This window comes from Capra hircus, chromosome 4 (assembly GCF_001704415.2).
Source record: "Capra hircus breed San Clemente chromosome 4, ASM170441v1, whole genome shotgun sequence".
Lineage (NCBI taxonomy): Eukaryota > Metazoa > Chordata > Mammalia > Artiodactyla > Bovidae > Capra > Capra hircus.
The window spans coordinates 95,781,084-95,798,679 of NC_030811.1; the positions used below are offsets into that span (position 1 = coordinate 95,781,084).

At 38.7% G+C, this 17,596-nt stretch overlaps 1 protein-coding gene across 1 annotated transcript in view; it reads left to right on the forward strand.

Annotated features, from left to right (window-relative positions):
• Positions 1-17,596, forward strand: part of ISPD (isoprenoid synthase domain containing) — a 368,609-nt gene that overhangs the window by 180,282 nt on the left and 170,731 nt on the right. Inside the window, exons 7-8 of the mRNA XM_018047357.1 lie at positions 16,044-16,118; positions 16,579-16,671. Of these exons, the coding sequence (XP_017902846.1) occupies positions 16,044-16,118; positions 16,579-16,671 (168 nt within the window). The remainder of the gene's footprint in view (positions 1-16,043; positions 16,119-16,578; positions 16,672-17,596) is intronic.

The window sequence follows — 17,596 nt, forward strand, 5'->3', positions numbered from 1 at the left end:
TTAATATTCTCTGTTTCCAAGTAACTCTACTTAAGTCTTTAAGTTGTTAGAGTGTTATTTCTTTCAATGTCAGCTACTGATTGAAGATCGAAAACCAAAAATATCCATCTAATCCAGGATATTGCAGTTGCTATGATATTAAAATTTTGGTACAGATAATTCTTTGTTCTGGGGGCTGGCCTCTGTGTGCATTGTAGAATATGTAATAGCATCCCTGTCTTAGGCTTCCCTGGTGGCTCAGTGATTAAAAAAAAAATCCACCTGCCAATGCAGAATACACAGGTTCAATCCCTGGGTCAGGAAGATCCCATGGAGAAGGGAATGGCTACCCACTCCAGTATTCTTGCCTGGAAAATCCCCTGGACAGAGGAGACTGGTGGAATAGAGTCTACAGGGTCTCAAAGAGGTGGGCATGACTGAGCACAGGAACTGTCCTTTGCTAACTGGCAGAGGTATTACTTTCCCATACCAATTCTGACAACTGACAGTGTCTCCTGATGTTGCTGGTTTGCCTCTGAGGACAGTTCCCCACATTTAAGAGCTGCTAATGTAAACTGGCTTCAAATAGGAAAAGGAGTACGTCAAGGCTGTATATTGTCACCCTGCTTATTTAACTTCTATGCAGAGTACATCACGAGAAATGCTGGGCTGGAAGAAGCACAAGCTGGAATCAAGATTGCCGGGAGAAATATCAATAACCTCAGATGGGCAGATGACACCACCCTTATGGCAGAAAGTGAAGAGGACCTAAAAAGCCTCTTGATGAAAGTGAAAGAGGAGAGTGAAAAAGTTGGCTTAAAGCTCAACATTCAGAAAATGAAGATCATGGCATCCGGTCCCATTACTTCATGGGAAATAGATGGGGAAACAGTGGAAACAGTGTCAGACTTTATTTCTTTGGGCTCGAAAATCACTGCAGATGGTGATTGCAGCCATGAAATTAAAAGACGCTTACTCCTTGGAAGAAAAGTTATGACCAACTTAGATAGCATATTCAAAATCAGAGACATTACTTTGCCAACGAAGATCGGTCTAGTCAAGGCTATGGTTTTACCTGTGGTCATATATAGATGTGAGAACTGGACTGTGAAGAAGGCTGAGCACTGAAGAATTGATGCTTTTGAACTGTGGTGTTGGAGAAGACTCTTGAGAGTCCCTTGGACTGCAAGGAGATCCAAGCAGTCCATTCTGAAGGAGATCAGCCCTGGGATTTCTTTGGAAGGAATGATGCTAAAGCTGAAGCTCCAGTAATTTGGCCACCTGATGCGAAGAGCTGACTCATTGGAAAAGACTCTGATGCTGGGAGGGATTGGGGGCAGGAGGAGAAGGGGACGACAGGGGATGAGATGGCTGGATGGCATCACTGACTCGATGGACGTGAGTCTGAGTGAACTCCGGTGTTGGTGATGGACATGGAGGCCTGGCGTGCTGCGATTCATGGGGTTGCGGAGAGTCAGACACAACTGAGCGACTGAACTGAATGTAAACTGTTTTGTTTCATGCACACTCACATTTTATAATTACTTGGGGATAAAACCATATATGTGTGTGGCTTTTTATATATAATTATAATTTCGAATGAATGCATAGCTAATATAATAAACTGTAACCTTTAGGCTATTTATATCATTTATAAAACTGAAAACAGTGTTTTGTGTGGATTCTAATAATTTGAAATTAATGACATTTCAACTAGAACATAATTGTACATACTTAATTTGTGCATGGTTATATGGAAACTAGGTTGTAATGTTACTCTGTGAAGTCCCTTGGGCTGCAAGGAGATCCTACCAGTCCATTCTGAAGGAGATCAGCCCTGGGATTTCTTTGGAAGGGGTGATGCTAAAGCTGAAATTCCAGTACTTTGGCCACCTCATGCGAAGAGTTGACTCATTGGAAAAGACTCTGATGCTTGGAGGGATTGGGGGCAGGAGGAGAAGGGGACGACAGAGGATGAGATGGCTGGATGGCATCACTGACTCGATGAACGCGAGTCTGACTGAACTCCGGGAGATGGTGATGGACAGGGAGGCCTGGCGTGCTGCGATTCATGAGATCACAAAGAGTAGGACATGACTGAGCGACTGAACTGAACTGATATGAGCAGTGTCTGTGTTACTTACAGTCAAATTTTAAAAGTATAAATTTGATTATGCTGTTAATTTGGTAAGGATTTGAGGGAAAATACAGTTGAAATAATGAATTCTTTCATTTTTGTTACTTAGTTTGCCGTACTGATAGATTTAATAAGAGACATAGGTAATTTTTTCTAGATGCTTTTTAAGTAAGGCAATACCTTCAGTAGAGTCAAGGTTACTCTCTGTTGGTTAGATGAAGGTACATTCCTCGGTGTGAATTTATCTACTGAGAATGAGACAGGACTTTCAGATTATATAACTGCTCGTTTCTTCAGTGTGATCCATGAACCAGTTAGGACAACATCGCCTGATAGCTTGTTAGGAATGCAGATTCTTAGCTCCCATTCCACATCTGCTGCTGCTGCTGCTGCCGCCAAGTCGCTTCAGTCGTTTCCAACTCTGTGCGACCCCATAGATGGCAGCCCACCATGCTCCCCTGTCCCTGGGATTTTCTAGGCAAGAATACTCGAGTAGGTTGCCATTTCCTTCTCCAATGCATGAAAAGAATCAAAATCTGTATTTTTAATGAGATTCCCAGGGTTTCTTATGCAGATCAAACTTGGAGAAGCACGGGTCTTAACTTTATTTCGGTTAATTTTATTTTGCCAGCATGATCTCCTTGAGGATAGAAAGTGTCTGGTCTGTTGCTATGGTTTCAACGTGCAGTGTAGCATCTGGCTCAGAGTCCTTAATAAATACTTATCGGTTGAGTGAATGAAACTCTAACCTATGCTAATCCAATAGATAGGAGGGTACCCTACTTTTTGTGACTTGAACACAATTTTAAATTAGGACAGATTAGATTTGTTTATGACAGCTTGTCAATTCTCAGCTTGCAAATGTTTCATATATTACTAAGAAATGATAAGTGAAGTGAAAGTCGCTCAGTCGTGTCAGACTCTTTGCGACCCCATGGGCTACAGTCCATGGAATTCCCCAGGCCAGAATACTGAAGTGGGTAGTCTTTCCCTTCTCCAGGGAATCTTCCCAACCCAGAGATCAAACCCAGGTCTCCCGCATTGCAGGCAGATTCTTTACCAGTTGAGCCACAAGGGAAGTCTAAGAAATGTAGGGTAGTCATATTATCATGCATACTTTTTTAAACATATCATCCTTTATCATATACAAAATGGGTAATATTTATAAAATATGCCTGCCAAATATGATTTATGGGAACTAATTCCTAAATACTACAGATTTTCCCATTAGTTATATATAGTATAACATTCTGTAGTAAAACTCAGTGGAAAGATAAGCTTGAGCAGATTTGGTAGCTTTGCCTTTTGCCTGGATCATTTCTAGCTTTAAAAGTATAATCTGAATGATAAAATGGGAGTCTTGAATTCTTTGTGATAGTTCTCCGGGTTGTTAGGATTAGGATCTGTACCTTCAATTCCACAATTTTTGTGGTTTCGCGGCAGAAAATAACTGACCTCCCAGGGAAGTTATAACCGTGAGACACAGGGACGTGTAAAGGAAGACTTCCATTAAGGTGGTACTATGACCTAAATCAAATCCCTTACGATTATACAGTGGAAGTGAGAAGTAGAGTCAAGGGATTAGATCTGATAGACAGAGTGCTTGAAACTATGGACAGAGGTTCATGACATTGTACAGGAGGCAGGGATCAAGACCATCCCCAAGAAAAAGAAATGTAAAAAGGCAAACGGTTGTCTGAGGAGGCCTTACAAAAATAGCTGTGAAAAGAAGAGAAGCAAAAGGCAAAGGAGAAAAGGAAAGATATACCCATTTGAATGCAGAGTTCCAAAGAATAGCAAGGAGAGATAAGAAAGCCTTCCTCAGTGATCAATGCAAAGAAATAGAGGAAAACAATAGAATGGGAAAGACTAGAGATCTCTTCAAGAAAATTAGAGATACCAAGGGAACATTCCATGTAAAGATGGGCTCGATAAAGGACAGAAATGGTATGGACCTAACAGAAGCAGAAGATACTAAGAAGAGATGGCGAGAATACACATAAGAACTGTACAAAAAAGATCTTCGTGACCCAGATAATCACGATAGTATGATCACTTACCTAGAGCAAGATATCCTGGAATGTGAAGTCAAGTGGGCCTTAGGAAGCATCATTGTGAACAAAGCTAGTGGAGGTGATGGGATTACAGTTGAGCTACTCCATTTGAGCTATTCAAATCCTAAAAGATGATGCTGTGAAAGTGCTGCACTCAATATGCCAGTAAATTTGGAAAACTCAGCAGTGGCCACAGGACTGGAAAAGGTCAGTTTTCATTCCAATCCCAAAGAAAGGCAATGCCAAAGAATGCTCAAACTACTACACAACTGCACTGATCTAATATGCTAGCAAAGTAATTCTCAAATTTCCCCAAGCCAGACTTCAACAGTACGTGAACCGTGAACTTCCTGATGTTCAAGCTGGTTTTAGAAAAGGCAGGTGAACCAGAGATCAACTTGCCAACATCCTCTGGATCATTGAAAAAGCAAGAGAGTTCCATAAAAATATCTACTTCTGCTTTATTGACTATGCCAAAGCCTTTGACTGTGTGGATCACAACAAACTGGAAAATTCTTAAAGAAATGGGAATACCAGACCACCTGACCTACCTTCTGAGAAATCTGTATGCAGGTTAGGAAGCAACAGTTAGAACTGGACATGGAACCACAGACTGGTTCCAAATCAGGAAAGGAGTACGTCAAGGCTGTATATTGTCACACTGTTTATTTAACTTCCATGCAGAGTACATCATGAGAAACGCTGGGCTGGAAGAAGCACAAGCTGAAATCAAGATTGCTAGGAGAAATGTCAATAACCTCAGATGTGCAGAAAACACCACCCTTATGGCAGAAAGCGAAGAATAACTAAAGAGCCTCTTGATGAAGGTGAAAGAGGAGAATGAAAAAGTAGGCTTAAAACTCAACACTCAGAAAACTAAGATCATGACATCTGGTCCCATCACTTCATGGCAAATAGATGGGGAGACACTGGAAACAGTGTCAGACTTCATTTTCTTGGGTTCCAAAATCACTGCAGATGGTGACTGCAGCCATGAAATTAAAAGACACTTGCTCCTTGGAAGAAAAGTTATGACCAATCTAGATAACATATTAAAAAACAGAGATACTCCTTTGCAACAAAGATCTGTATAGTCAAAGCTATGGTTTTTCCAGTAATCATGTATGGATGTGAGAGTTGGAGTATAAAGAAAGCTGAGAGTCAAAGAATTGATACTTTTGAACTTTAGTGTTGGAGAAGACTCTAGAGAGTCCCTTGGACTTCAAGGAGAACCAACCAGTCCATTCTAAATGAAATCAGTCCTGAATATTCATTGGAGGGACTGATGCTGAAGCTGAAACTCCAGTGCCACCTGATGAGAACTGACTCATTTGAAAAGACCTTGATGCTGAGAAAGATTGAAGGCGGAAGGGGAAGGGGCCCACAGAGGATGAGATGGTTGGATGGCATCACCGACTCAATGGACATAAGTTTGAGTAAAACTGGGAATTGGTGATGGATAGGGAAGCCTGGTGTGCTGTAGTCCATGGGGTCGCAAAGAGTCAGACGTGACTGAGCTACTGAACTCAACTGATGACAATAACTATGGTACCATCACCTGCTTGGTGTATATTGATTTCAGTGGCTCCGAAGCTCTTGACTCTTCCAGTATTGAATCTGAAGACCTGCCTTAAGAGACTTTGTTTTCTGTGCAGAACCCAGAAAAATGATCTGAGGAGGTTGTCAGTGTCAGTGGTGGCAGTTAAGCTTTTTAGTACTCAAATAACTTACTCCGAATGAGTTGTTTCTCTTGAGCTGACCTTGGGACTTGTAGTGTCACTGTCCTTTGAGTAAAAGTCTTACGGCTTCCGTGACATAGTACTAGTTACCCGGAGTAAACCAACACCCTGTCTACTTGAGAGGTTAACGGTGGTGCAGGTTCCACAGAGCGTAGTCTGGGTGCTACCACTCACAGGCAGTGTGGTTTCTGATAGGCTCTGTGACTTCTGTGCTTTCCCTCCTTATCTGTAACGTGTGTATAATGCTCGTGTACTCGGAATCCCCCTGCAATGCAAGAGACCCCTCTTCGATTCCTGAGTTGGGAAGTTCCCCTGGAGAAGGAATAGGCTATCCACTCCAGTATTCACGGGTTTCATGGTGGCTCAGATTGTAAAGAATCCTCTTGCAATGTGGGCAACCTAGGTTCGGTCCCTGGGTTGGTAAGATCCTCTGGAGCAGGGCATGGCAACCCACTCCAGTATTCTTTCCTAGAGAATCCCTATGGACAGAGGAGCCTGGTGGGCTACAGTCTATGGGGTCACAAAGAGTCGGACACGACTAAGCCCAGCGTGTCTGATGAACAGTGAAACCTTGATAAATGTAATATTTAAAATGTAAAGGGATAATGGATAAGGGATATGGTGATGTGTCACAATGTCATTTAAAAGTGGAAGTTAAATAAGAAGTGAGTGCAATAATAGCAGACATTAAATGTATGCTCTATGCAAAGATGGGCATCACATAAATTCAAGAAAATAAAGATGAAAGACATGATAGGACTCACGCTAGATTTGGTACTTCCTAGAACAGAGGTTTTTCACTTTCATGCATTGGAGCAGGAAATGGCAACCCACTCCAGTGTTCTTGCCTGGAAAATCCCAGGGACCGCGGAGCCTGGTGGGCTGCCGTCTATGGGGTCGCACAGAGTCGGACACGACTGAAGCGACTTAGCAGCAGCAGCAGCAGCAAGCAGAACAGAGGCAGTTTTCACTGCGTTATAAGACTCTTATCTCTGTGCACTGTGGCTTTTAAGGTACATCATTAAAGGAGAACCAGCCCTTTCCTGGGGGTTATAAAGGCCTGGGATCCAACACCATTACAGTGTAGCAGAACCTTGATTCTAGTACTTCTCCACCTGCCCAGCATTTGGGATGAAGACACTGTCAAGACTTTGATATGTCTGACAGGCTAGGGTCTGAGGCTTGTGGTGGCAGCTAAGGAAGTGGAGGGCATACTGATATGATCCACCAGCTCAGTGTTCGTGGTTAGAGACGTTAGATGTTCTAACATAGATGCTAGAACATGGTATAATGGTAACCTGATTTATGAACGTTTACCACCTCAAAACTCTACCAACGTTTGTTGTGTTAAAGCTATAGCTTTTTCCTTTGAAGCTTTCCTGGAGACCAGCCAGTAAGGAATAGTCCTGAAAATTTTCATTCTTAACTCTCACATATTAATTTAACAAACCCATCAGTTCTGAAGTATTCCCTTTACCTATGAGTGAACTGAGCCATGGGACTTAAGCAATGTGCCCAATGTCGTACAGCAAATTTTTTGCAGAGCTAGATTCTAACACCAAGGGATCTTGGCTCCAGGTGTCTTGGCTCTTTGTAACTACAAAGAGCTTTAGAGTTCATTCTAAAAAATAAGAGAGTAAATTTGCATTGAAACATGGACAAAACCACCACAAAAGTCTGAAAACAGCCATGAAGCAAATATTAAATTGGCAACTCAGAATTTGGAAGTAGTGAGTACTTCTGAAAGGAGTGTCTCAGGTGAATACTACTGAGGTGCCAGGTGAGGAGGCTCTGGGCTCTTCTCCTTAGACTGGAGGTTCAGGGACAGCACCCACAGGCCAGAAGCTACTCCACTGGTAAAGGCAGCAACTGATGGAACAGACTCAGCCATCTTTCGACAGCAGTGGTAGCTACCTAAAATTCTCTGGATTTGTAGTGTAGAAATACTTTCCACCCCAGCTGTATTGAGATATTTTGTTGTTGTTCAGTCACTAAGTTGTGTCCAGTTGTTTGTGACCCCATGGACTGCAGCATGCCAGACTTCCCCTCCTTCATATCTCCCAGAGCTTGCTTAAACTCATGTCCATTGATTTGATGATGTCATCCAACAAACTCATCCTCTGTTGTCCCCTTCTCCTGCCTTCCATCTTTCCCAGCTTCAGGGTCTTTTCCAGTGAGTTTTCTCTATGCATCAGATGGCCAAAATGTTGGCGTGTCAGTGCTAGCGTTCCATTGGTCATTCCAATGTATATTCAGGTTTGATTTCCTTTCGGATTGACTGGTTTGATCTCCTTGTTGTCCAATTATTGAGGTTTAACTGACCAATAAAAATTGTGCATATTTAATATGTACAACTTGATGTTTTGATACACACTTTAAAATGATCACCACAGTCAAGCCAATAGGTCCATCACCTCACATAATTACCATTTTATTTTTGGGAAATTGGGGTGAGAAGACTTAAGATTTACCCTCTTAAGTAAATTTTGGTTTTACAATATACCATTGTTAATTATAGCCACCATGCTATGCACAGGACTGGAAAAGGTCAGTTTTCATTCCAATCCCAAAGAAAGGCAATGCCAAAGAATGCTCAAACTACCGCACAACTGCACTCATCTCACACGCTAGCAAAATAATGCTCAAAATTCTCCAAGCCAGGCTTCAACAGTACATGAACTGTGAACTTCCAGATGTTCAAGCTGGACTTAGAAAAGGCAGAGGAACCAGAGATCAAATTGCCAACATCTTTTGGATCATTGAAAAAGCAAGAATGTTCCAGGAAAATATCTACTTCTGCTTCATTGACTTTGTAGACCACAATAAACCATGGAAAATTCTTTAAGAGATGAGAATAACAGATCACCTGACCTGCCTTCTGAGAAATCTGTATGCATGTCAAGAAGCAACAGTTAGAACTGCACATGGAACCACAGACTGGTTCCAAACAGGAAAAGGAGTACATCAAGGCTGTATATTGTCACCCTGCTTATTTAACTTCTATGCAGAGTACATCATGAGAAGCGCTGGGCTGGATGAAGTACAAGCTGGAATCAAGATTGCTGGGAGAAATATCAAAAACCTCAGGTATGCAGATGACACCACGCTTATGGCAGAGAGCAAAGAAGAACTAAAGAGCATCTTGATGAAAATGAAAGAGGAGAGTACAAATGTTGGCTTAAAACTCAACCTTCAGAAAACTAAGATCATGGCATTCTTGTCCCATTACTTCATGGCAAATAAATGGAGAAACAGCAAAAACAGTGTCAGACTTTATTTTTTGGGGTTCCCAAATCACTGCAGATGGTGACTGCAGCCATGAAATTAAAAGACGCTTGCTCCTTGGAAGAAAAGCTATGACCAAGCTAGACAGCATATTAAAAAGCACAGATGTTACTTTACCTACAAAGGTCTGTCTAGTCAAAGGTATAGTTTTGCAGTAGTCATGTATGGATGTGAGAGTTGGGCTATAAAGAAAGCTGAGCATTGAGGAATTGATGCTTTTGAACTGTGGTATGGGAGAAGACTCTTGAGAGTCCCTTGGACTGCAAGGAGATCCAATCAGTCTATCCTAAAGGAAATCAGTCCTGAATTATCATTGGAAGGACTGATGCTGAAGCTGAAACTCCAGTGCTTTGGCCACCTGATGAGATGAACTGACTCATTGGAAAAGACCCTGATGCTGAGAAAGATTGAAGGTGGAAGGGGAAGGGGACAACAGAGGATGGGATGGTTGGATGGCATCATTGACTCAATGAACATGAGTTTGAGTAAACTCCAGGAGTTGGTGATGGACAGGGAGGCTTGGTGTGCTGCAGTCCATGGGGTCTCAAAGAGTCGGACATGACTGATTGACTGAACTGAACCATGCGTTCAATCCCCAAAACATTTTCATCTTGCATAATTGAAGCTTTGTACCCTTGGACCAACATCTGCCCCATCTCCCCTACCCACTAGCCAACACAGGATTGTTAAGTTATTAATGTGTTGTCTCCATAGTGAAAACTTCATCTCTCTCTGATTCCCTTGTGTGTGTTTGCTTGTTAGTTGCTTAGTCATGTCTGACTCTTTGCAACCCCATAGACTGTAGCCCACAAGGCCTCTCTGTCCATGGGATTCTCCAGGCAAGAACACTGGAGTGGGTTGCCATTTCCTTCTCCAAAAGAAACTATAGAAAGAAAGAAAGTGAAGTCGCTCAGTAGTGTCCAACTCTTTGTGACCCCATGGACTGTAGCCTACCAGGCTCCCCCATCCAAGGAATTTTCTAGGCTAGAGTACTGGAGTGGGTTGCTATTTCCTTCTCCATTCATTGCCTTGTATATACCCACATATACCCACTTTAGTGCCCTGTTTCAATGGGAGGGAGGTGAGAAATTGATGGATTCAGTTTAAGAAATGATCCAGCTAATATAGTCTATAAAAAGAGGGCTGGCTTTCAGAAACACATTTTTGAACCTCTGACTCATGGGACCTGAAACCAAAGCCTTTCATCCTTAGTTAAGCCTCAACTGTTCTTGAAATGGAAAACGTTTTTTGGCAACCCAGCTTCCTTCCTAAGATCCCTACTTTAAATAGTATTTTGAATATGCAGATGTTTCCATTTTGTTAGTGGTAAATATTTTTGAATTTCTTATTTTTTTATGATGTAAGGAAAATATTTCATGGTGGTTTTTTTTGGGGGGGGAGGAGTGGGGGTTATGTTTTTTAAATTTTACTAAACACATTGGAAGGTTGTTTTAAATTTTGTTTAAATGTTCTTTGAACCAAAATATTTACAGATCAAGGAGTTCTAGCCAGCAGATTGTTCCATTTGTTATGTTTGAATGTGGAAACATTAGGAATGACAGTTTAAGATGATGCCATGGAACATTTTCATAAACAACCTAATAGCATTGTCTAAGGCTGTCTTTGTTTATTAAAGGTGTCAAAGTCTCCTCTGCTATATTTAGGTAAAATCTAAGTTTCTTTACTCAAGCATGGAAAATATTGTTTGTTTTCTGTTTGGGAGAAAAGCAGTATGACCAAATAAAAGAATTAAACTTCACTGGAAACAATTAAGAGTCTCAGTTTCAAGATGGAAAAAAATGTAGTTTGATTTTCATTTTTTTTTTTTTGTTGTTTAGGTGGGTTAAAAAAATGAAGGTCTGGAAAAGTGGGCAAATTCCTCAATTCTCTGTGGTACTTCAGCAGAGGCAGGGAATAGTACCAGTGCCTATCATTCTATCATTTTAAAACTCATCAGTTTGTAAAAATAATAATTAAGCTCTATAATGCATACTGAAAATCACAAAACACACAAGTCTGATTTTAAAAACCTGGAAGAAACCTCAAGACTCTCCTACCCCTCAAAATAGTCTCACTCCTTTCGGTTCTGTAGAAAAACTCAGTAAAAATCTGAATTCAAGAAGGTTAAAAGTCCAAAAGACAGTATTTGAAGAGTTTAATGGAATCAGAACTATGGAGACAATTGAGCAACAATGTAGTAGAAATAATTAGTACATTAGACATAGAAGCAAAGGTCAGTTATTATCATAGGGAAACGAGATAATAAGTGTATTCAAAGTAAAAATTAAATGATAAACAATAGAGAATAGATGTGAATAATGATAAAAGCATCCAATATATGGGCTATATTTATGTAATATGTCAAGTACAAAAATGATATTATTTGGAAAGTTAGAAAAAAAGTTTCATTGAAATGCCTAACTGGTTCTATAAAATGTAAAGGGTATATTTTCAGAAAAAAATGTGGAACAGCAATTGAAAATTTAAACATGGTCTGATTCTAATTAAGATTTTGAACTTCCTCATAAAGAATTCTTCAGGTAGGTACCTAGGAGCAAAACACAAAAACAAAACTCATAGAAAGGAGGACACTCTGCCAGACCTCTTACACCTTCTTACTTACCATTCAAATACATACAATGAATCATTGTCTGTAAATTTCGGAGGGAATGAAAGTGGAATCCAAGAATATTTCCACCAGCCAAGTTGTCATTTAATTAGACAACAGGAAAAAAATTTCATCTAACTTCTATGTCTATTTTCTATTAGAGCTATAGAAGTTGGAATCTGGCCCCCCAAAATGGTGAATAGAGATTGAGTAAATGACATCTGGACTTTAAAAAGCATCAGGACAATGCTTTGTGTTTGAATATAGTTGTGCAGAGACTACAAATCTTTGAGGAAAAGTGTGGACTGAACTTTTATTCCTAGATAAGCTATTCTCCCAGAACAGAAGGAAACACTCAATGAATGTAGAAATGTCGAGGCTTGTATTAAAAAACAAATGAAAAACTACTTGCAATTAAAGTTCATCAAATAGAGAAGTGAATTAATATGAATCTATAAATGGAGAGATTTTGTTTAAAGCTGTTGTCTTGGGCATAGATATATTATGTCAACTTGTGTGAATTACGGCTATAGAATAGGCTATGAATCTAATAACCCTTGTCAGGATAAAAGTATGATTGACCAGAACTAGGCTGTGGGCAGAATTACAATCTGCTGTTTCTTTCTCTATCCTAGAAGGAAATCAGTTAACACTGACTTACACATGCAGTGTGTTGCCATTGAAAGTCCAGTGTCTTCTCTCGGTTCATGACATCTTAAGACATCTTAACCTTTAGGAAAAGCTCCCTGGAGGTGAAGAATAATTTGAAGTTTAGCAGCAATTTCAGGTTTATTATGTTTAAGGTTTTTGGGGTTTTTTTTTTGCTAACACTAAAGAATTTTTAAACTACGTGCATATAATTTCTGTCCTCAGAGACCCCATTCCCTGTTCTCAAGGATTTTATCAGTTTTAATACTTGAAAAGCTAAACTGGAATATCCCTCATGTTCTTGTCCTAGACCTTATTTTATGTATCTCCAAAAGGAAAATCTTTTTAAGTAAGTCATTTTTTTTGAGTTCGGAATTCACTCATATTTGCTGAAGTTTTTTTTTCTGTTCCTTTGTCCTTTTGTCCTAGCAGCTTACTGCATATATTATTAATAGATGACTGCTGAAATGATACTTATCCAATGCTCAGGGTAATTATTTCTAGGTAGTGTTATTTTTGGATGTATTTTTTTTAACCTTTTTAAAAAACTTCCATGTAGTTGATTTTAAGAACATATCCTTTTTTTCTTTTTTTCTGGAATAAGACCACTAAATTTTAAAAACCTATTTGTTGAGTATGTGCTAGTGTTTACAAACATGTTTCTGTCCTCAGAGACCCCATTCCTTGTTCTCAAGGATTTTATCATTTTTAATACTTGAAAAGCTAAGTTGGAATATCCCTCATGTTCTTGTCCTAGATCTTATTTTATGTATCTTCAAAAAGAAAATTTCTTTTTTTTAAGTAAGTCATTTTCTTTGAGTTCGGAATTCACTCATATTTGCTGAAGTTAAGATACATGGTTGCCTTATTTCATTAACTGTCAAGTCAGAAACTATGCAGGATCTGAGGATTATACTCATTTTGAATGCAAACACACATGTCGATGTTGTAAATATTGGCAAAAGACATGAAACTCCAGAGTCAGTGAAAAGAGTTTGTTAGGACTATAGCAGTAAGGAGAATAACAGAGCAGCACAAATTTTCTGAATTGCAGTTCCTCCAGGGAAATGTCAGTAGAGATGGATGTTAGGCAGTGGAGCACGTTAAAAAAAAATCTTCTTACTGAGAAGCACTGCTGTTATACTGGGACTGCTGGCAAACCAGCCCATCCTCCTCTTACAAGAGAGACGTTGTCTTTATTACTCTAGAATACCAAGCAGATCTTCTCTATAGAGAGAGATGTCTCTACTTTGTAGAACACAAGCAAATTTGCTCCAGGAAGGTTTTGCCTGTTTTTGAAAGTCTGCCTGCTATATGAACATCCTTGAAAAATCAGTTTGGTGTAGACTAGCTATTCATGCCTTTAAAAATGTTTGGATACAGGAGAGACCCGTGAAAAATAATGTCCCTGTAATATCTAGAAGATGAAACTTTTTGAACAAACTCAAGTGTTACACAGTGCAAGCTGTTTTCTTCTCTATTTTACTATGGCAGTATTTTGTTTCTGTCTTTTTTTAAAAGTAATGTTCTCTCTGAAATATCTACTCAAGAACTTTAAACAAAAATAAAAATTTTGAAATTTATGAGCCACCTAATTTCTATCGCATCGCCAAGACCTCAAACCTTTACTTCTCTTTCTCATTTTCTGTTTTCTGATTGGCCTGTATTTCTTTCTCTCTCTCTTCTCTTGTTCTTTTCCCTGGTCATTTGATGCCTCTGTTTAGTGTTAGTTTGGATTCCTTTCTCTTTATTTTTTGTGTATCTGTTAGAGGTTTTTGGCCTGTGGTTACTGTGGTGGTTTAGGTGGTTGAGTTGCTAAGTCGTGTCTGACTCTTGTGTCTCCAGGCACTGTAGCCCACCAGGCTCCCCTGTCCATGGGATCTCCTAGGCAAGAGTGCTAGAATGGGTTGCCATTTCTTTTTCCAGGGGATCTTTCCAACCCAGGGATTGAACCTGGGTCTTGGCATTGCAGGTCAATTCTTTACTGACTGAGCCACCGGGGAAGCCCATGAGGGTCATGGTGGCTACCATGAGATTCATATATGACCAACTGTGTATGTAGTAGTCTATTTGAAGTTGATGGTGGCTTAAGTCCAAATTCATTCTAAAGCACAGCATTTTATTCTTATCTGTGTTTTATGTTTTTGATGTCATATTTTATATCTTTTTGCTTTGGGTATCACTTAAATATTGTAGTGATTTTTACTACTTTTGGTTTTTAGTCTTCATACTAGCTATATAGGCAGTTGATTTACTACCTTTACTATATGTTTGCCTCGCAGTGAGTTTTTCCTTCATACATTTCTGGTTTCTAGCTATGGCATTTTACATTGAAAGAATTCCCTTTAACATTTCTTGTAAGGCCAGTTTTGTGGTGACAGACTGTTTTAGCTTTTGCTTGTGGAAAACTCAAGTATCTCTCTTTCAATTTTGAATCATAATCTTGCCGGCTAGAGTATTCTTGGTTGTAAGTTTTCTCCTTTCTGTACTTTGAATATATCATACTAGTTGCTTCTGGGGCTATAAATTTCAGCTGAAAAAAATAGTTGATAGTCTTATGGAGCTTTTCTTGTATATAACTAATTGATTTTCTCTTGCTGATTTTAAGATTCTCTCTTTATCTTTGAATTTTGACATTTTAATTATAACGTGTCTTGGTATACATCTCTTTGGATTCATTTTGTTTGGTACTTTCTATATTTCCTGGACATGGATGTCTATTTCTTCCCCAAATTTAGGAAGTTTTCAGATGTTGTATTTTCAAGCCAGATATGATGGCAGCTCTTCTTGCTGGTGCAGGCCCCTCTGCCCCAGGCTGGGAAATCCAGTGTGGGACTCAGACTCCAAGCTCCTTAGGGGGGACCTTCATGTTTGCAGTATTCCTCCTGCATATGGAGTGAGGCACCAGGAGTGGGGGTCCTGACTAGATTGGCCCTCTGCCTATTCCCACCTGTCTTGATGCAGTCTTTCCTTTATACCCTTGGTTGTAGAAAGTCTGTTCTGCTAATGTTCAAGTCATTCTCAGAGATAATTAATCTACATATAGCTGTAGTTTTGGTGTTTCATGGGAGGGGTGAGCTCAGGGTCTTTCTATTCTGACCCTCAGAATAAGCCCTCTTATGATATAATCTCTTGTTGCTTTCCCTATTTCTAGTCATTCCATATTTAGTGAAATCTCTTCTTTGTAACTGTAGTATTTAACACGCTTCCAGAATCTTTTAACAAATCTCATCTAACCAAGTTTAAATTTTATTCAGTTATTTTTTGCAGTATATTTTTATATAAAAAAGCCAGACTATTTACCTAGTCCTGAATATATCTTGAGCTTTTTCTACCTCTTTTTATCTAAAACAATTTCCTATATCCTTATTTGCTACAATAATATTAACTATTTATGGACTATTTCAAATGCCTTTTTTTTTTTTTTTTTTTTTTTAGCCTCAGAAACTTAAGTCGGAGTTATTTTGTTTTTATATATGGTCCTTGGCTTTATGTACCTATAGAAGTTTTGTGTTCATAAAGTTATCTATCTTCATGTTTGGTTTTCTGTGTACTTTGTAAACTCTTTTTTCCCTGTATGTTCTTTGTCCTAGCATATAAAAGTCACATCTGGCCAAGATCTTCAGCAAATCATCTTAGAGCAATGCTACAATTTTGTTTGTGTGAATGTAAGTAGTAAATACAAATGATTGAAAGTGCTTGAGAATTTGTGGGAATGTAATGTGGAAGAGTACTTAGTTTTCTTGATTCTTAAATATTTGATTTAAGATTTTCATAAATGAGTTATATTACTCTATTTATTTCAAAATATTATTTTCCTCTGTTGAAATAAGGAAATAACATTTTCTTATAACCTAGTTCCCACAATGAAAAGAGAGTGATATTTCTTTAGACAGTATTCTCAAGTTTCTGATAAAAAAATAGATAAAAAGACAGGTTTGAATTAATGAATTCTTTAAATTTTAATAGCTATAATCTTATGGGTATCAACATTGTTTGAAAATTTAAAATTAAGCTTGATAGATATTTTAAATGTTTAAATATTTAAAGCTCTCCATTTTTCTCCTTGAATTAACTCTTAAGTCACCTAACATCTTTTTACTTTCTTTTATTTTTCTGGTCTTTCAGGTTATGACCTCTGATTTTGAAGAAACCCAGAGGTTACTGAATATGCTGGAAGAGAGTAATCTTTCCATTTTATATCCTGTTGTGGTTATTTCAGTAAGTTAATTAACTCACTTTTCAACTTATGCTTTTTTCTTTGAAATTGAGCTTTTCTTTTTAACAAAATTTCATCCAACTGAAGAAATCGAACTAAACCTAAATGAAGAAATTCTTCTTGGTGGATTCTTGAATGTGCTTTCTTACTCTGACTTCTCTAACTGCAGGTGCTTAATATTTCAATTATTTGGTTGAACTGACAGGTTTGAAAAACAATTTAATTCAACCTAGCAAAAATTTCATGTCTTTTCCTTCATTTGAATTACAGAGTTTATTGTTGAGTTGACCAGTTGTTTGGATGATGTGAAAGAACTTTATTTGAAAGAACTTTATTTTAGTGTATCATCAGAGTGCCATTAGAGAAGAAATCCCAAAGATAAAAAAAAAACAGTGGGGAACAAATCATATCCAATAAAACACTCTTACTTTTTTTCATCTTCTCTGTCCCATAGACAGCAAAAGTAGAATGAACAACCAATGAGAGAGAAGTCCTAGAAAGATGGCCCAGGAAAGTTTGAGAGATTTTTTCTATGAAAGACTAAAGCTCTATATTTAGTACAGAATTTACTTTTATTGGCTTTTAAAACTGTGTCGCAGAGAAGAATTTCAGAGAGCAAAACCAAGAAGTAATAAAATCAGAGCCCAGGCCTGAGGAACCAGCCGATAAGAATCTGCAGTCAGCAGCATTGCTGTGGGAAGGGATTCCAAACATGAAATTCTCGAAACAATCGCTTAGCAGTTGGTGAATTCTAATGCACAGGCCTGTCCCATAATGTGGAAATTTACCTTTTGTTAGGTGAGATTATTAATACAGAATAAAGAAAATTTGCACTAAAAATAAGTAGCTGTCAACAAAGCCGTGCGTGTAGAAATGAATTAGTAGTTGGGGAGGTTTGATTATTTCACAGGCCTGTTGTATTTGACT